Source organism: Cajanus cajan, chromosome 3, assembly GCF_000230855.2.
Source record: "Cajanus cajan strain Asha chromosome 3, NIPB_CcT2T_4, whole genome shotgun sequence".
Lineage (NCBI taxonomy): Eukaryota > Viridiplantae > Streptophyta > Magnoliopsida > Fabales > Fabaceae > Cajanus > Cajanus cajan.
The window spans coordinates 26,832,735-26,852,902 of record NC_138519.1 but is presented as its reverse complement, the minus strand read 5'-3'; the positions used below and the strand labels follow the sequence as shown (position 1 = coordinate 26,852,902).

The 20,168-nt window shown below is 31.6% G+C and overlaps 2 protein-coding genes across 3 annotated transcripts; both read left to right on the top strand.

Moving 5' to 3' along the window:
* Positions 1-5,677: 5,677 nt before the first annotated feature.
* On the top strand, positions 5,678-6,025 carry LOC109790436 (uncharacterized). Its single transcript, XM_020349581.1, has one exon. It carries the CDS (start codon positions 5,678-5,680, stop codon positions 6,023-6,025), a length of 348 nt encoding a protein of 115 aa, XP_020205170.1.
* A 670-nt stretch (positions 6,026-6,695) lies between these two features.
* LOC109790440 (actin-related protein 4) lies at positions 6,696-19,060 on the top strand. 2 transcript variants are annotated; one of them, XM_020349586.3, is made up of 20 exons: positions 6,699-6,983; positions 7,085-7,176; positions 7,473-7,649; positions 7,772-7,845; positions 9,094-9,174; positions 9,250-9,310; positions 9,408-9,457; positions 10,545-10,599; positions 11,301-11,378; positions 11,468-11,521; positions 12,297-12,350; positions 12,424-12,484; positions 12,874-12,925; positions 13,105-13,171; positions 14,719-14,781; positions 14,865-14,927; positions 15,540-15,602; positions 17,363-17,427; positions 18,196-18,264; positions 18,756-19,060. In XM_020349586.3, exons 1-20 carry the CDS (start codon positions 6,971-6,973, stop codon positions 18,799-18,801), a joined length of 1,338 nt encoding a protein of 445 aa, XP_020205175.2. In that variant the 5' UTR covers positions 6,699-6,970; the 3' UTR covers positions 18,802-19,060. The 2 variants fall into 2 exon arrangements, 1 of the variants encoding a protein (XP_020205175.2); XR_002238929.3 differs by lacking the exons at positions 15,540-15,602; positions 17,363-17,427; positions 18,196-18,264; positions 18,756-19,060 and having other exon boundaries at positions 6,696-6,983; positions 14,704-14,781.
* The last annotated feature ends 1,108 nt before the right edge of the window (positions 19,061-20,168 follow it).

Genomic DNA, 20,168 nt, shown 5'->3' with positions numbered 1-20,168 from the left:
GTAAAATATGAACAAATGACATGAGACATGATGTGAATGAGAATGTGAAATTTGATGAAATGAGATAAGCTATGACTATGAGAATGTGAAATGTGATGATGATATGAGACATGAAATTTCATGACAAGTGAAATGTTGATGAGTTAATGAAATAGTGAATGTGTGACATGCATCATGTGCATATATGATCTATTCCAGGTGTGCCGCTTAGGCCGCATACCAGTGATGTAACAAGCTAACAAGGTGTACCTTAGGGTCACCAGTGATGTTACAAGCTAACAAGGTGTGCCTTAGGGTCACCAGTGATGTAACAAGCTAATAAGGTGTACCTTAGGGTCATCAATGATGTAACAAGCTAACAAGGTGTGCCTTAGGGTCACCAGTGATGTAACAAGCTAACAAGGTATACCTTAGGGTCACTAGTGATGTAATAAGCTATGTGATGAAATGACTTATTCTAGGTGTGCCGCTTAGGCCGCATACCAGTGATGTAACAAGCTATGTGATGAAATGATGAGAAATGTGAAACTTTTGTATGACGCTACATGCATGCATTTATGAATCAAGTCCATAACATCATTGCATGATAAATAAGTGTGCATGTGATATTGATTGTGTATGTTTATTGTTTACATGTGACTTACGTTTGTTGTGTGTGTGTTATCTAACCTTTATTTCTGCACCTGGAACCGAGTGAGATATTTCTCACTCCCTTGTTGTTCTTTGTATATGTTTAAATTGTGTTGCAGGTGATCATCAACATAAAGATGTTGATGATGAGGCTTAGGCTTCAGATGAGCATGCTCTGATAGGATATGTGACATCGGGGCTTAGCTAGGTTTAGCATTGGAGTTTCATTACTATTATTGTGTTTTGGAAAGATTGATCTTTTATTTTGTCATCATTTCCGTATTGGACTACGATTTGCGAAATATGAATGTGAACTCTCTATCTATGTGTTTTGAAACCTTATTTTTAAGAAAGTTTTATTTATTCAGGAATGTACTTTATATTTATTGTGTATTATGTATGTGGGGTAGAGGGTGTTGTAGTCAAACAATCAAACACTTCATACTCACAATCACTTTATGGTCTTTAAAATTGAGTAAATGCCTTGATCAAATAAATATTAAACATGTTGAGTCTTGCGTGTACCATGCTTATGCTTGTTTTTCTTATTTGACTCATGTCATTAAGATTGTTGAAGATTCAACCATCTTAACGACAAGTATAAATAAAGTTTGAATTAAGCTATGTTCAACCACAACAACACATACACACAATTTGAACTATCATATACCAATCTAAATATAAGTAGAAATAGAACAACATACGCTCACAATGGAACCTTTTACAATTTGATGGAAGAAAAAACCCTTGTAGTGTAATGATTTTCGAGTATTTGGATCAATACCTCTTTCTCTCAACATAGTGAAAGTTTCATAAAAAAAGTAGGAATTAGTGGCCCATTGATTGATATTTACTAAATTAGATAGCATGGGTATAGAATAAAAAAAACTCATAGATTTTTACCCAATTAAACCCTAACCAAAAGTCAATTCCTTGGCTTCACTAGAATGTTGCGATGATAGTGAAGCGAAACGAACCTTAATCGATACCTCGATAAATCAGATATTCAAGAAGCAAAATCAAACAAATTTGAGGTGTCAAACTCTTCATGCTTGGACTCTAATTCGTTCGATCGTCATTAGTGCACAAGTTTTTCATAAGTTCAAAACATAGAGTAAGAATCCAAAATCCAAAAGTAAAAACAATGTTTCGGATGCTCTCGTAGAATCAAAAGTTTGAAAGCGGAAAAAAACAACATACTCGCAAAATCAAAAGAGTTAAGGTTTTCGATGATGATGCTTTTCACGGTCTGAGAAGAGTTTGGGTGCTTACGATTAAGGTTCTCGTAGAATCAGAAGTACATACTTGGACTTTCTTTGGAGAACGATGGGAAACTTTCTTTAGGACAGGGCTTTCTTCGAAAAGGACGGGGGCTTTCTTTGGAGATGGCACACGTGGGTAAGCCAAAGTTATTCAGTACTACATTTGTCATAAAGTGATGAACCAATGTAAATATGTTTACATTTTTACTCTTATTTACAAAATTGCCATTGTATTTTCAGTATTACATTGGTCCTCTAGTTAATTGATGTAGAACACTTAATATTTACATCGTTTGTCCTTAAAATATATGTAAATATGTTTTACATTTTTAAATAATTACAAAAATACCACCACATTTTGTTTTTATATCATTTTTACTAAAATCGATGTAGAATTGGTGATGTTGATAAGTCATTTTCTAGTAGTGTCACATTTTTAATATTTTTAACACATCTATTAAAATTTGAGGTATTTTAATCACACGTGTTACCAATTTTATCTATTTAACTAAAAATGAAAAAAAATATAATTGTTGTAAAATGATTTGCAAAATATGCTAGTTATAAAAAAATATATATAATTAGAAGAGATAAAGATTATAATCACTAGAAGATAATACAATCACAAGAAAATAAAGTCCCACTGAGTTAAAAAAAAAAAGAGATAATACTTAGTGAAGTTGTCAATTTATTTATTTATTATATATGTGTGTGTGGAATAAACTACCAAATCAATATATAACATGTTTCTATGATTATTCATTAATTTGAATTAATAAAATGAAAAAATAATTTTTAAAATTTTTAAAAATTTACATATTTGATTTATGCAATAATAATTTTTAATTCAATTGAATTATTGAAAACTAATATAGAACATAAGTTATTGAGTAGAGTGAATATAAGTAGACTTAATCTTTAGAATAAGTGAATCCCACTTCTCTCTCTATGTGTGTGTGTGTGGTTTAGCATCTTTATGTCATTAGATTTATCTATATTATGTCATGTGTAAAAATTGATATTACTAAATTTTTTAGTAACATTTTTTTAGTTTTTAATGTTTTTTTATTAAAATTTAGCACCAACTAGACAATACTATAAATAGAAACAAAGTATTGTCATTGTTAGCTCTTAATAAGCATCTTATAAACTAACTTTATAAAATATACCCAAAGGTTCGAAGAAAATACACATTAAAAATAAGTTGGGGTCAAGAATTAGTTTTGTGATTACAAAATCAATTATAATCCTCTTTAAAAATTTATGCATAATAATATGCATTTTTTAAATATTTTTCTATTATGGTTGTAACATCCCATTCTTTTAATAAATAATAAATTATTAGAATAATTAGAGTATTATATGAGAGAGATATATTTTTTATAAAATAAAAAGGTAGAGATAAAATTAGAGAGTTTTGGATTGAACTCTGGGTTTAACCATGAGGGTGATTCAAAAGAAGAAATGGAGAAGGGGTTAGATTATTGCTCTTCTTTTAAAACACCTAAAACACTTGCATGAGGAAATCTAGAGGAGATCACCGAAAAAGGTGCAGATTAACAACCAGAGTTATAAGAAATGTATTGATTTGTAAGATCATCACTCTAGGTAAGGTAAGGATAAAGAGACGATTCTTAAGTCTCTTAGGTTATAGAATTTATTTCTATGAAAGATGACATGCGTGTTTTGAGATTGAAATTAGTGTGTTTTCTTTGTAATTTCATATATAAATTCTGATTGAATTGGTTTAATGATGAAATGTAGTGTTGGTGGGTTAGGAATATGAGATTTGTGATTTTGGGTTTAATTTGAAGAATTTCTATGAATTGATGATGTTGCAAGGATATTGGAGTATTGAGTTACCTTTTGATTGATTGGATTCGTAAATTAAAATACTTGATGTGTAATTGTGAATTTGGGCATAACGAACTATGCAAATTATGAATCTACAAAGTAAAGATTTTGTGATTACATCGGATATGAAGATGGTCACGTCGAACGTGAGATGGTCATGCCGGGCATACGGCTTCTAAAAGAGGTTCTAGACCTCTTGACGATGGGTGTGAGGTACTAGGTTCCATTTGACATCAATTTTATGAGACAAGGGGACATTGGGTGTGACTTAGATCATGCCAAGCGAGAGGGTTCCAAAGGGGTCCTTGACCCCTCGACGTCAGGCATGGCCTAGACCACGCCAAGTGATATTGAAATAGAGAGGTCCCAAACCTTGTCATATGTGGAGTTATTTTGAAGTTGTTAAATTGATGTAATGAACTATTTGAGATGTGATGATGCATGTTGTGATGAATATTGTGATTAGGATGAAATGTTGAGATGTGGTGATGTATATTGTGATAAATATTTTGATGAGGATAAGTCTAGTGCTATGGAGTGGCAAACGAGGAAGTGAGTTATTACATATTGTGTGGTTGTGGCGTGATTGTTGAGTGATGGAGACTAGTGGTGAAGATGCTTGTTGTTTCTCCTCCTCTAAGATCCTTTGAAGCTCCTAATCTTTTCCATGAATTCAAGACTCTAATTTAGAACAAAGAATATGGAAATAGGAAGAGGATGGATGCACCACTCCAAAGCTTGAAGATGAGCAAGTGAGAGTTCTTGCCCCAAGGAGGAATATTTGATGAAAGAACTTAAGGAAAAATTTCTCCTTCTAGAGAACTAGGACTTCTGTAAAGAGAATTTGGTGAATATAATCTGATCTCATAAGGCAAAAGTGTGCAACAATACAAGGAGAATAAAATATATAGAGTTTTAGAAGCTTTTGGTGCAAGTTAAGCTAACCTAGGTTAGGTTAGCTTGAACTCAAGCTACTTAACCTTAACCTAACAATGGTGAACTACTCGACCAAATGGTTCCCTCCAAGGGCCAACATCTAAATTCAAACTATCCAATTAGAAAAAGCCATATGGATAACCCATGATGGCTAAGAATTTAAAATAATGATAAATAATAATTTTTTAATAGAAACAATATTATATATTAACATTGGTCAATACGACAAATACAATATTAGTAAATAATTACTTCAAATATCATTTACATTAATTGTAATAAGGTCAATAATGTGTCAAAGAAAAAAAATAAGCTCAATAAATATATTAAACTTATTAATTTATAAATTATCTAAAATTAACTTTTTTATTATAAATTAAAAATAACAATAACTATTTTTAACTATTATAATAATAATAATAATAATAATAATAATAAACTTAAAACTATAAAAATACACTTAAACACATTAAACTATTAAATGCATAATTAAATTTTATTATATTTCATTGCATAAATTGTTTTAAACAAAATATTTGATAAATCACACAAATACCATAATAATAATATATAACTTTATTATAATTAAGTTGTATTATTATTATTAAATTAAAATTGATATGACATGATATATTTTAGGACTTTCTATTTGATTGTATCAAAAGGTCCAATTCATTATGATTTTCTTATTGGGCAGGTTATTTCGGGGAAAGCGGATCATTTATGATGAAGATGATGAGTTTCAAGAGAATGATTCAAAGTTCTTGCAGGGAAGTTGTAAATGGATCTGCAGGTTCTCCAATCATTGATGGTTATAGAACTGTTAAGCCTACATTACACACAACAGTAGATGTCAATTGGTTCATTGGATTAGGAATATGGTATTTGATTGCAAGGGTGATTCTTTATCATACAATAATTCCCCTACTCGATAGTCTCCACTCGTCCACCCTTTAATCAAACTTAATGTAGATGGGAGTTGCTAAGGTCAACTAATGGGCACAGGTGGTATCTTGCAAAATCATAGGGGTACTTGGATTTTGGATTTCTCTTCTAACAAAGGGCATGGTGATGCTCAACTGGCGAAGTTGCTTGCTGTTAGGAATGAGTTCCAGGTTGCTTGGGATAGTGGATTTACAAACATTGTGTGTGAAAGTGATGCCTTGAATGTGGTTAATGTTGTGAATAAGCAATCTGATATGAATTTTCACCCTCATGCTCAGGTGATCTTCCAAATCCGCAGCCTTTTGGTGAAGTGTTGGACTGGCTTGGTGACTCATACTCCCCGTGGTTCCAATTCTGTTACTGATATCCTTGCCAAACTCGAGGCAAAGTCTTCCTGAAAGTGGTGCTCTTAGAGAACTCCACCACATGCTATGCTGGATAGCTTCTCCCTTGATTTAACCTTTTCTTTAGTTGTTTTTTTTTCTTTCCTTTTTGTTATTTTTATTTCTTGTTCTTTCACTTTCTTATTGTACAAAAAAAAATACACATTAAACTATTAAATACATAATTAAATTTTATTATATTATCATCGCATAAATTGTTTTAAATCAAATATTCAATAAATCACACAAATGCCATAATAATAATAATATATAACTTTATTATAGTTAAATTGTATTATTATTATTATTATTAAATTAGTAAAATTGAGATATTTCGTACCTTTATTAAAAATAAAATAAAAATTAAAATAATAAATATATGTTAATTATTTCATTAATTTTAAGATTTTAAATTTGATAAAAAGTAGATATGACATGATATATGTTATCATAGAGGTCGATTATTTTAAACAATGCTTAAAATACCCACATTTTTACATTTTTATTCTATTTAATTTTTATTTAAAAATAAGACACGGTTGCTTAAGCAACTCATAAAATCCTGAGATAAATATGCTCTAAGATACTTAATTAAGATGCACTAAAGATAAGTTATTTAAGGTGTGAGTAAAATTCAACTTATAATAAAGAAAATGTTAAAAGAAAAGTGTTAGACTTCTAACGTGGGTGTAACGATGGAACCTTTGTGATTTTTATTTTACATTTGTGGGTTTATCCAAGTATCGTAGCCCCTGCCATACCCTAATTTTCTTTCTTCAAATCGCGCGCGCTCCTCACTTCGACTTTCCCCCTCCGACAATCTCGCCGCCAATTCCCGCCGCGGCTCTCCTCGTCGCCGCCGCTTCTCTCTCTCTCCTGAAACCCTAGAGAGAGAAAATTCGAACTCCTGAAATTCAAAAACCCTAATTCTCTTGTCGCCTTCTTAGCATAGTCACAGCCATGTATGGCGGTGGTGCGTATCCAAACCAATTCTCTTTCTTCTTCTTCTTCTTCTTCTTCTTCTTCTTCTTATCAGATGTTAACTTAATTTTCTCCCTTTGGTTGAATCCACAGATGAAGTATCAGCAATAGTAATTGACTTGGGTTCACACACGTGTAAAGCTGGTTATGCCGGTGAAGATGCTCCCAAGGCGGTGTTTCCTTCTGTAAGTGTTTTAGCTGCTCTTTTTATTCTCTGATTTATTTTTATTTTACTAACATTTTGGATTTTTTGTTGTGTTTGCTGATGTTGTTTTGCTATCTGTTGGCCTATAGGATGCTCCCATTTTGTTTTGTTTTTGTTGATAGAAGAAGTGTTGTAATTATTATGTTCTCAGTTAATAATGAAGAGCACACTGGCATTTTTCTGTGGTGATGATAGGCTAGTGCTACTGCTGCTTGATAGTGGGAAAATCTATGGGTAGTTTGATCGTTGATAATGAATTGTTGTGTGTGAACTTAGGTTGTTGGAGCAATTGATCAAATGGATGTTGATGAAGCAGATAATGGTGAAAAGAATTCCGCCTCTGCTGCGGAATCAAAGAATAATCTTAAAAATGATGATTCTGACAAGGCCAAGGGAAAGAGGAAATTGTATGTAGGATCCCAGTCCTTGGGGTACCGTAGAGACCATATGGAGGTAACCCTTTTGTAATGGTTTTCATGATTGGACTTGGATTAGTACTTTACAGTTTTTTTTTTTTTTTTTTAAATTTGAAAATAATGAATAGGTTTAGTTATTTTTGTCTTCTGTGCTGTCAGGTGCTGTCTCCGTTTAAGGATGGAATTGTTGCTGACTGGGATATTGTTGACAGCATATGGGATCATGCCTTCAGGTTAATACTTATTTTCTATCAGCGTGTGATATGTATTGTAGCATTCTTGTTTTCCTTTTCACAGTTGTTTATTTGGTGTCATGTATGGTTTGCATTTGATAAAGCTCCTAGGAATCCTTTTTGATTAAAAATCCTTTTGATGATTTTTCTCAAAAGCAATGGTCCAAAGAATAGTTGACCTGTTATTTGTATCTAAAGCATAGAAATACAGGAGAAACCCAGCTAGTAATAGTGGCCAATTGATGTTTGAAAGTAATGAAGATTCTTTTCCAAACATTGATGGTCCATATCATAAATATATACAAGTTTTACTTTTACATTGGCTGTTCAAGGCATAACTCAAACTCTGCCTTTTCAAGTAAAGGTTAGCAACATTGCATGAACTAGGGATATTTGGCAAATGTCTAGTGACAATATTTTGGAGGTGAAATTGGGGACCATAACATACCGCAAGTTGCACATTTTAGGTATTTTTGATCTATTTTGCAAAATAATGAGGGCAATTGAGGGGGATGAATGCATATGAATCAAACTGAGTGAACTAAACATATAGATAACTTAAGGTCACTATTTAGCTTAAAATAAAATTCTACTTGATAGCTATAAGATCAATGATTCTTTGTATGATATAAATGCTTGACCATAAAGTATACGAGAGATGAAAATGTTGAGAAGAATGAGTGGATATGCCAAGAAAGGAATGATAAGATCAAGAACAAAGTATACTGAATAGAGTTGGAGTAGCACTGCTGTGAAGATAACAAGAAACTCATTTAAAGCTGTTTGGTCATGTGAGAAGGTCAACAAAGGCTCCAGCAAGAAAACTGGATCAAATTGGTGAAGATAGTGCAGTGAAGAGGATACAGGAACCATTAAAAAGACCTTACACTAGATGGATTTGCTGAAAACTTGTTTTTTGATATTGCTCAATATATTTGATCCGTGTAACTAACCTTACCTAGAGGAATAAGTGAATGTTTGGATGGGATTATTGTTTAAGATCATAATCTGATTTAGTAGGAAAAATCTGTTTGTGTTACTAAGGCTTCTTATTGCTGCTGATGGTGCTGTGATGCTTCTTTTTCTATTATGGTTTTGAGGATTTTTCCATTGAATTTTTTTATAATTTTTTAATCTCATGTACTAAGAATTGTTTTATTTGTCACTGGGCATGCTTTTCTTTTTTCTTTCTTTTTTTTTTTGGGTAGGGAGTGCCTATTGATTGGATATGCTTTCTTTTTTTGGTAGGGAGTGCCTATTGATTGATCCTAAAGAGCATCCTATGCTCCTTGCAGAGCCTTCTTCTAACACTCAACAACAGAGAGAAAGGTATTCTGGTTATGATTTATTGTCTAGTTAGTTTAAAGCATCAGTATATATGATTCAGTTTTTTTATTATTGCAGGACAGCAGAGCTTATGTTTGAGAAGTACAAAGCACCTGCATTATTTTTGGCAAAGAACGCTGTTAGTTCTTCACTGATCTCTACCTTTAAAAATAATATATGTTATGGAGTGGGAATGAATAATTACTGAAAATTTATTCCTTTTGTTTGACATACAGGTTCTGACTTCTTTTGCATCAGGGCGTGCAACGTCATTAGTTGTTGATGGGTAAGAAGTCAAGAGGTTACTGAATGGTAGTTTTGTTCTTATTCTGTGGTAGTATCAATTTGAACAATGATAATTTTCTTCATTTCTGTATATCACTTGGTTACCTTACAAGTTATTATATTTGGAAGACCCAAGTTATAGTTGTCTTGTTCAATTGAACCTTACATGTCCTACTTTAACCAAGTTTAGTAGGAGAGTAATAGGAATATGGAATTAGAGAACAAATAACCTCTCCGCCTTTCTCAGTTCTTGCCTCCTACTCCCAGATTTTCTTCCTCCCCCTTGAATACTTTATGCTTGCCCCCAACCAACTCTCCTTTTTCCAAACTCATTGTCATGTAATCAGTCTCAGTCGAGTTTGTTACAACCATTTACAGTCCATATTCGTATTCAGTCCCTATCCCCTTATATTGTCCTCAAAGTAGTAGTCATTTACTCGAATGAGCCTCATAGAGAGGAATTGACTTGTTTTAGTAGTGGGATTAGGGATGTTTTATTTAACTGCAATCAAGAGTCGAGAATGACACATGATATAATTATATTTTTTGTTTCAGTTCTTGAACAGAATGTTTTACAATTTTAACATTTAACAATGAGAAATAAAATATCAATTATCAAGAGGCTTTTACTTTTTCTGAAACATTGTTAAATAAATGAGTAAGCTGTGTACCTTTACTTGCAGGATAGCAATCTGAAAGTTTCTTTATTATGTACATGTTAACATGTCTAAAAATTTTTGTTTTCCTGCTTGACCATTTTAAAGTCATCATTTGGGTTTGGTAACGAGACATTGCCAGTGTTCCATTCCAAAATATGGAATGGACTAAGCAACATACTGAAAGGCATTGGAGGAGGCTGATATAGATGAAATTGAATTCCAACTATTTGAGTCCAACACAGTGGATTTGGTGGACCAAGTTGAAACAACTTTAAGCATGATAATTCAATTGAGAAAATTAAAATGGGGAGATGTAAATAGTACAACTTTTAAAGTTTGATATTTGCTCTATATTTATTACTTTAATGTCACGATAACAACTCAAAAGCCTTGTTGACGAGATGTTTCTTCATTTCCCATTTTTCTCAGTGGTGGAGGATCAATAACAGTTGCACCAGTACATGATGGTTATGTTCTTCAAAAGGTATTTCTTATTAATGAATCAAATAGAATTCACTTCTTGTCATGTTACTAAATTGACCTATATTTTGATTGAAATTTTAATATTTAGTTCGTTATCCAATTTTTTATATTCTACTTTAATGTTTTCATAGCTACCTGCATTGATCCAATTTCTTGTATGCATGGGCACCACTCTGATTGTAGAAAGGTTACAAGGTTTAATGGTTGAAGCAGGTTATGGATAAATTTGGAAAGATGTGATTATTTTATTAAATGGATGAAATAAATCTTGAAAAATAACCTGGTAACTGGTGGTAAAGTATTCTGATCATGTAATTACTATTTTGTCCTTTAGTAATAAATGATTTTTGGTTATGTAGCCAAAGGCAGAGAGAAATTATTTATAGGCCATCACCTCTGTATTATTACTCAATCATTACTCATTATGTTTTACAAAGATACAACCAATAATTCAAATTTTTTAAGAGTGTCCATGTATATGTGCGGCACTAATGCTTGCCTAGGTATTTACAAACTAATGTTTCTTCATGTGTGCTCTGCATATTCATAAGGTCTGCCATTCTGTTTTCTATGTATGTGCGTGTGGGCACACATGCAACAATAATTTTAAATCTCATTGTACTCAGCATTTAAATTTGAGATTTGGCTAATATTACAAGTCTTTCTGTCTGCTCATATCTTTTAATCTGTTTTCAACACAAGGGTGTGGCAACCTCTCCAATTGGAGGAGAGTTTCTTACAGACTGCTTGATGAAAAGCTTGGAAAGCAAGAGTATTATGGTGGGTGACAAACACTAGGTGTTATAATCTGAAATAAAGTTGCTGTGATTTTATCTGCCTGAGATTTCCCCCTTTTTGGCTTGTCACAGATAAAACCACGGTATTCCTTTAGGAGAAAGGAAATACGCCCGGGAGAGTTTCAGGTATAATTTGTTTTAATTTTAATGACCTGTGAGTAGCATGCCTTTTCTATTCCATTTTCTTGAAATCATTAAAGTGAGGCATCATGATTTTTTTCCCTTCTAAAATTTGAACTTGGGCGGTATAGGGTTCCATCCCTTGTGTATTCTATGTTCTGGCTGTGCCTACGGGACATCTGTATGGTTTCAAACTTTCTATACTTCATTTTTCTCCTCTCTTTTAATTGAATCTTCTTGAAACTTGTTCAGTAATGGATCAAATTCAATAACATTTGCATGTGCCAGTACTCTGCTGCTAGTGAAATGAGTTGGATAAATTACCTCTCATTTGATCTACTAGTAGGATATGTACTACATGTTTATGCGAATTACTTTTAAGCTTAAGATATCAGAGAAAATGGTGTTAGCCTGTCTGGTATATAATTAAGGATCAAAACAACAAAGATAGAGTGAGGTGTAGTTCTCTCTATGTTTATTTCAATTGCACACATACACATATATTATATATATATTATATATATATATTATATATATATATATATATATATATATATATATTTTGGCATGTTATCACTTTTTTTAACAATTAAAAAGAACTTGTAGAATTTTTTGGGGGAAAATGATAGTGAGCAAAATTGCCTAGTTCCTCTGTTTATTTGTAGCACCAAAATTTAGTTTCTTGCATGTACCTTTCAATAGGATTTTGGTTGTAACTGCAATTTCATACATAAATGATTATTATTTCTCATTATCATTTTATTTTTTCTGAATCCCACAGACCGTAGATCTTGATTTTCCAAATACAACCGAAAGCTACAAACTCTACTCCCAGGTATGTGAATGACCATGCAATATCTCATTACTTGTTGCCTTACAGTTATCTGATGACTGTTTTCTCATGACAGAGAGTGATTGCTAGTGATATCAAGGAATCTGTGTGCCGTGCTCCAGATACTCCATATGATGGTTTGTCTACCTCCTGTTGTCATCTTATTTAATGTTTTGAATTTTACTGGTCCTGTGCTTGTGTTTTATTTAGTTCTTATGAAGGCTATGTGGAAAAAGTTCCTAGATTTTATGGTGGATCTCTGATTTCTTTTGTCATCCTTTTTCTCTGTATACCTCTTAGATAACTTGATATGTCGTGCCATGCGTCTTGTGACATGATGTGCTTTCACTTTGGTTAGGTCATATACATGACGTGTTTTCAATTATCTGTTTTATTGACAAAGTTGTATGAGTCTTCAGTTAGTTCTTTATAGCTTTAGAAGATACTTTTACCTTCCTAGATCCAATAGAATTGTGGTTTCTGTACATTACACATTTCATCCAGTTTTTTACCCTGTATTTGACAGAGAGTGCATATTCAAACATCCCAATGACCTCATATGAGCTTCCTGATGGCCAGTAAGTTGAAGTTATTCTTGTTCATTGAAACAGGGAGGATGATGGAATGAATGATGTTTCATCTTCAAAACACCTTTCATGTGCAACCATATGTACTTCATAGTTTTATTGTTACTTCTTGTTTACCTGTAATTTATTGGCTGTTGTTGTTTTGTGACGTGTTTGTTTTTATTATGCAGGACTATTGAAATTGGGGCTGACAGATTCAAGATTCCAGATATTCTTTTCAATCCGTCCCTGGTTCAGGTGTGTGGGTTGCTTTCAAAGATGTAATTAGTTTATCTTCTTGTTCATTTAATATAAAAGGATTTATAGTATTGAATTTTCTTACAAAATTGCCAAGGCTTCGTGCAAGGTAGTAAAACTAAAAGGAAAAAGGTGCCCTTAATGTCCTAAGGACTTGTAATGCTTAAGGTGAGGTGCCAAAGGACATGCCTCAGTGCCTCACTTAAGATTGGTGTTAATAGTAAAAATATTAAAATTGTTACTGTACCCTATCTCTGTGTTCCACCTTTATACCGTGAAAGGAAGAAAAACAATACAAATTTTATCATTCAAAATGTTTTTGGTTAAAAAATATAAATTTTAGCTATCATAATTATAAGCAAAAAAACTATTAGAAGTTAAAAAAAATGCGGGGTTTGACCTGAACAAAAAGCATATAGGACATAAATAGATAGAAAAAAAAGTTATTGAAGTGTTTTCACAAAACAGACCACTCAGCAAGTAAACAGAAAACAACACCAGCTAGAAATAAAAACGAAGCAGACAAATATAACTGCAAAATGTAGCATAGAATCGAAATTTAAAAATGAAAACAGGAGTAAAGGAAATAAATCAGACTGACTGATGCAACAGTGATGCTTGGGTGGCGTATAAAACAGAAATGATTAAAACAGCATTTTGTCAGTGGAGCAAACAATGAAGTCAATAGTTTGATTTGTCACTTAAAGTACCAAATCTGCCAAAACAGTAGAACAATTTAAAAATGAAGGTAGTTTGATTTGGTGGGCTGATATTTTTCACCGCAATGCTACATAACTTCAATTGTTGTATTTGGAAAAAGTGTTTACCACAAAGATAAAAAAGCACTGGACTCTTGCCCTGTTTTACCCATGGTGTACTATTAGGCTTTAACTACACTGGGCATTCCAACAATATAGGGATTATGTAGCTTACATGTACTGTTATTTGGTTTATAAAAAGGATCCTGATTGTCAAATTGGAATTGGAACCATTTGAATGGCTTATTTTTCAAATTGTTAATCTAAATGGTTAGTTGTATCTTGTAAGTTTCTTGATCAATAAGTTGAAATGGCATAATTTTTTTTCCACGCAATAAAAAGTCAAATATGTCAGTATATAGCTAATAATTTGCAGTATAAACATAAAATAAATTACCACTCAAGTCATAATAATTTTTAAAAATGGAAGAATTCAAGGAGTTCATAGTGTCTGTATGGGTTCAGTCCTGCAAAAAGACAAGCAGATCACTATTTTCTAATTCGCAATCTAATCATCAATACACCTAGCAATGCCCTATGTGACATTCTTCATTTTGGATATGCTGTAATAAACAGTTTAACTTCTTCCAAGCTTCTTCCTCTCTTTCCCTTGTGCCCCAATAAAATTTTCTGACTGGGTGTTTGTTTCTGTGCACAATCTTGCTGGTCCATGTTCTTCATTTTGCTTTTGTGCTTATTTTGTTCTGCAGTCTTTTAAATCACTTGAGAATCAATATTCTTGTTATTTTGTTCTGTACTAATCTTCTTATTTAGTGTCGATAATTACAGTCAATTCCTGGCATGGAGAGCTTTGCAGAAATTGCTCCTTCAGTTCGTGGCCTGCCCCAAATGGTAATCTAATTTAATGTGAGTTTATTTTAAGTATCTTCTCAGGTTTTGACTTGCCGTTGCTGATTATTTTTACCATTTTGCAGGTCATTGAAAGCATTAGTAAATGTGATGTAGACATTCGAAGAGAATTGTTTAGTAGTATACTGGTAAAGTTGATTTATTTCTTTTATATTTTTAATTTTCTTAATTTAGTTTACTGTGGTCATTTTTGGTGTAAAATAAACATATACAGGAGGCATCCTTTTCTGTTTATAATTTTTGAATCTATTCTAAGGGTTTTTCTTTTGGGCGGGTTGGGGGGGGGGGGGTGGGGGAGTGGAACTGTAGCCAAAATTATAGTTTCATATTACATCCATTAATATTTTTATCTTGATTGGAATTCTGAGTTGTTTTGTTTAGTCAAATTAACAGATACAGGGGCATCTGTTTTTTTTGGGAAGATTTTTGGAGCTATTCTGAGATTGGGGCTTTTTTTTTTTGGGGGGGGGGGGGGTGTGGGGTGGAATTCTACCCAAAATTATAGTTTCAAGATATTGCAGCATAGAAACATAATAATTTTTTTACTCAATTGGAATTCTGAGTTGTTTTGTTTACTCGAATGATCTTTTACGCAGAAGTTTAACCAACAAATATTTGCTGAAACCATATCTACATCTTTATTATGTATACTTGATGTTCACTTGATAGGTTTTGAAGCATTTCTTATCAAATATATCATTACCTGGGAAATTAAAATTGATATCATTTATTACATGCAGCTTGCTGGTGGTACAGCTTCGATGCAACAACTAAAGGAACGCCTTGAGAAAGACTTGCTAGAGGTATAGTTTAACACAGGAGCTCTTCTCTATTTTGTCCCCTGAACTATTATTTGGTTTTCTTGGTGCTTAACTTGTGAATTCAAAGGGTAACATTTATTTTCTTTCAAGTGAGTTGGTGCCTCATCCCAAATACCAAGAGTAGCTTGGTCAATTTATTCTGTGTTGACTGCCATTATTACAGCCTTGTGGGGGGAATTGTTTCTTATCTTTTGTGCATAGTTTTCTCAATCTCTGACTTCAAATTTTTTACTGTCTAATTTTGGAGGGAGACTGTGGAGCTATGATGTACCGATACGATACGCGTATCGGATACGACACGTATCCGATACAGCGATACAATTATTTTAAAATATATAGGATACGATACTTGTAAGATACATGTCGTCATATATATCAATGTTCATACAATATAATAATTGTGTACTTGTAATTTTGACAAAATTCATAAACATTAAATATATAATTGCTATTTTGCAAACATACTTATTGTAAATAATAAAAAGTAATTTATGATGAAATGGTTTAAAAACATACTTATTGTACATTACTAAAAATAATTATAAACCATTTCATCATAAATTATTTTTTATTATTTACAAATAGAAATAATATTTCATTCCTTTCTTAAAATTATCTATGTAGAAGACAATTTTCATTTACAGTTTATCAAGGACCAATATTTCTATGTTTCTATATTACAAATGTTTATATATCTTATTTAGTTGTAATGAATATTTCATAATTTTTCAAAAATTTGAATACTTTATCGATGCGTATCACCAATAAGTATCGGTGAAGTATCTGAGAGTATCGAGATTGAATAAAATTTTCAAAATATTTTCAAAAGTTAGGATACTTCATTGACAAGTATCGGTGAAGTATCCAAGAGTATCGTGTCAGATACGTATCGGATACGGATACGTGAAGTAAATTGAAGTATCGGTGCTTTATAGCTGTGGAGTGTAAGGCTTTACAGTAGGGACTTAGACACTTAGTGCATCTGTCTGTATAATTTCTAGAATTAATAGCCAAACGTGTCTTGGCCTTTCTGTGTAGATTAGGACTAGATATTTTTGGCTTCTCTAGAAGTCTGTCTGTATAAATTCTAGGATTAATAGCCAAATGTGTCTTGGCCTTTTTTTTTTTTTTTTTTTTGGTAGATTAGGACTAGATATATTAAGGCTTTTCTAGAAGGCTTGTGGAATTTTTGCTGCTCTTTTAATTTTCAGATTCTTGTTATAATTTTTTAGAACAATCTATGGTTTCCTTTGGGGTGTTTCTTTGCTGGAACTTTCATTTGCAAAGCATTGGAAAGCTCTTCTGTGTAATATATATTCTTTGGTTTTTGGGATGAAATTGTGCGTGACCTTTTATGTTGGTTTTCTAGCGAATTACCTTAACAAAAAAGAAAAATTATATGATTGTAAGGCACAATGATCTGTAAAATTGTGCTCAAACTGGATTATAAGCCTTTAGCTAAAGCTTCTGCACGCTGGTACTTCTAACTTAAGAAAATATAATAATAAAATTCATATTTTAGTTGAAAATCTTATTTATAAAAAAGTTAAATAATTAACTTGAAAACATTTATCAAAATTTCTTACAGGAATCAAATTTGAGTTTATAATATTATAAAAGTGAACAAGTTTTATCTTTTTGAATTAAATAATCAGGTGGCATGTGATTGTCCTTGTTCTTTAAGAAGCTGGAAAGGTTAATTATAGTTGTAAAAATTGACTACAATTTCATTTCTGATGCAGGAATCCCCTCAAGCTGCCAGAGTAAAAGTATTGGCCAGCGGGAATGCTACTGAAAGAAGGTTTAGGTGCGTTATTTATCTTATGTAAATGCACTTATTATGGTTTTGGGGTTTGATGATGCCATTACCATTTGCAGTTTTATTTTTCTTTCCTGGTTATTTCCTGCAATTGACAAATATGGTTTATAATGAGTTCAACATTTTATACGACTATTTCCAGGCCTTCAAAATTGCACATATCAGCATATAAAGTGGCTATGGTTTTATTCATCTGGGAAGCAGTGTTTACATTATTTCATTTATTAGCAGCTTTTCTTTAGGCTTTATTTTCTATAATTTGGCGGTGGAGTTCAATATTATACACAAGCCAGCCTATTTTATAAACTTTTATTCTTTAACACTGAATATATACTATTTCAACTATAAGTGATTTCCTAACCAATTTGGATATATATTTGTGAAAATTATACATATGAACACTTATTTGTTTGTCTATTTTTATTTTCATATTAATATGCACTTTTAAATTTTAAAAATTGCTTACAAGTCAATTTCTTATTAGTTGAATTAATAAGACTGGTTATATGATTTTGTCCTTCTAAAGTAAAAAGAGAACTAAGAAGCCTGTCTCTTTGTTTTAATTTCTTTCGGCTGTATCAACTGATAACTCTTGAAACTTTGATTTGGCCGGTTATGTTATGTCTGTTTTTAGATTGATATTCATCCATTTCTCTCCTAAATAAGGGGGAGACTCAGATTAACATTTTATGTGGGAGTAATTGTTTCATGTATTTGTATATAGTGCGTGTCTTCTAACTCATAATGAATATGCAGTGTTTGGATAGGGGGTAGCATATTGGCATCTCTTGGCTCCTTCCAGCAGATGTGGTTCTCCAAATCTGAGTAATTATCAACTGTTCACCAAACTTGCGGTCATACTAGTGCATTAATGTTAAAAATAGGATTAAATATATTTTTCTAGTTCTAGAACTTTTACAAGTTTTCATTTTTAGTCCCTGAACAAATTTTATTTGGTTTAAGTCTCAAATTTTTCTGTGGACAAAAATTCTTGATTAAAGTTTAGAGACTAAAAGTGAAACCTGAACAAATTTTATTTGGTTTAAGTCTCAAAATTTTCTCTATGCACAAAATTCTTGATTAAAGTTCAGAACTAAAAGTGAAAATCAGTAGAAGTTCATAGACGAAAATTAGTGAAAATTTGTTCAAGGACTAAAAGTAAAAATCAACTAAAGTTCAATGACTAAAAACATTTAATCCTTAAAAATATGTTTCATTGTTTTCTCCCGTTTTTATCATAAGAAAAGCAAAACTGCCAAATTGTGCTTTCATTAAGGATAATTCAACACTGAATCGTTTTAATTCATTTCTGATAGGTATGAAGAGCATGGAGCTTCTTATATCCAAAGGAAGTGTCCATGAGTTGCTGTTGGTTCAAGTTTAATTTACTGCCATTGATTATCTTGGTGGCTTCAGGAAGTCCTGTGAACGCTGAAGAGTCATTGTCTACTGATGGATTCTTTCCTATTAATGGCCATTTCCATTAGATCCCATTCTAACTACAACATTATTAGCCTCAAGATGCATCTGAGTTCAGCTATAACTAATTTGTAATGATGTAAAGTGTGCCTAGTGTCTGTAACAATGCTCAATTTATCAAATTACATTTCTCTTCTGTGTACGTCTCTCTGGGTAAATGCGCATATTTTCTCCACTTAAACTAACAAAAATAATCAGTCTCTAAATCTATCTTCAAAAAATTATAGAAATTTTGGAAGCGTCCATCACCCCTTCCTGTCTTGTAATTGATTACGATCTAACTGTAATCGATTAAAACAGGATATGTTTTCCAAAGCAGACAGTTTTTGAAATCAATAATTTGATAATTTGTGGTAATCCATTAAAATAGGAACAACTTATTTGTATTTTGAAAACAACACCATATAATCGATTACAGATCCTCTATATTTGATTTATTCTACTTTAAAAGGGGTGTTCAATATCGAAGGAAACTATATTAAACTGCCAAATGGATTTCAAAGAAATAAAAAGACTACAATTTTTTTTTTTATTTTTTTTATTGCAGTTTAGTTAATTTTCATTTATTTACTGTGAAAATTGGACCAAATAACACATTTTACATTTTGTATTGTTTTATCTTTTTATATTCAAATGCAAAATTTTACTGTTCAAAATTACATTACGACTTAATTTTAACAATCATAATACGTGATGTCATGTTATATGTTAATGATTTTTAATTATGTGAGATTATGAATTTGTTATTTTGTGTACGATTAATTAATTATGAATGATATCTAATGTATTTTTTTAAAGGAGGGTTATAATATCATGCATGGATTTTTTTATTTATTTTAAAATTAGTTGTTATATTATATATTGTCAATTTAAAAGTTATTTTGAAAGCCATAAAAATTATGAAAAAATAACCAAACATCCAAATCCAATCGTAAAATATTGTTAGTCCTTGAATAATTAAAAATTTATTTACAATTTAGTATTTATACAAAAATTAAATGTTTTTATTTGTTTTTACAAAAATAATACAAATTTGTGTCCTCTTTCCATTTCCTTTAAAACCGATTCCTAAAAATGCTACAAGTTATTTATTAATCAAAATTACAATCTTAAGTGCTAAGCTTTTGACTTGCTCTTTACAGCTGTAGCAGTTTAATAATTAAGTATTTATAGATTAAGATTTTTACTCACTATGGTGCCAATTTTTTTTATTAACTAAAAAAATAATTATATGAAATTTTATACTAATA

Excerpts from the sequence above, each read along its gene's own strand:
- LOC109790436 (XM_020349581.1), top strand. The coding sequence starts at position 5,678 with ATGGGCACAGGTGGTATCTTGCAAAATCATAGGGGTACTTGGATTTTG.
- LOC109790440 (XM_020349586.3), top strand. Across the intron at positions 15,603-17,362 it reads TTGAGAAAGACTTGCTAGAG|GAATCCCCTCAAGCTGCCAG; the intron begins GTATAGTTTAAC and ends TTTCTGATGCAG. Across the intron at positions 18,265-18,755 it reads ATGTGGTTCTCCAAATCTGA|GTATGAAGAGCATGGAGCTT; the intron begins GTAATTATCAAC and ends CATTTCTGATAG.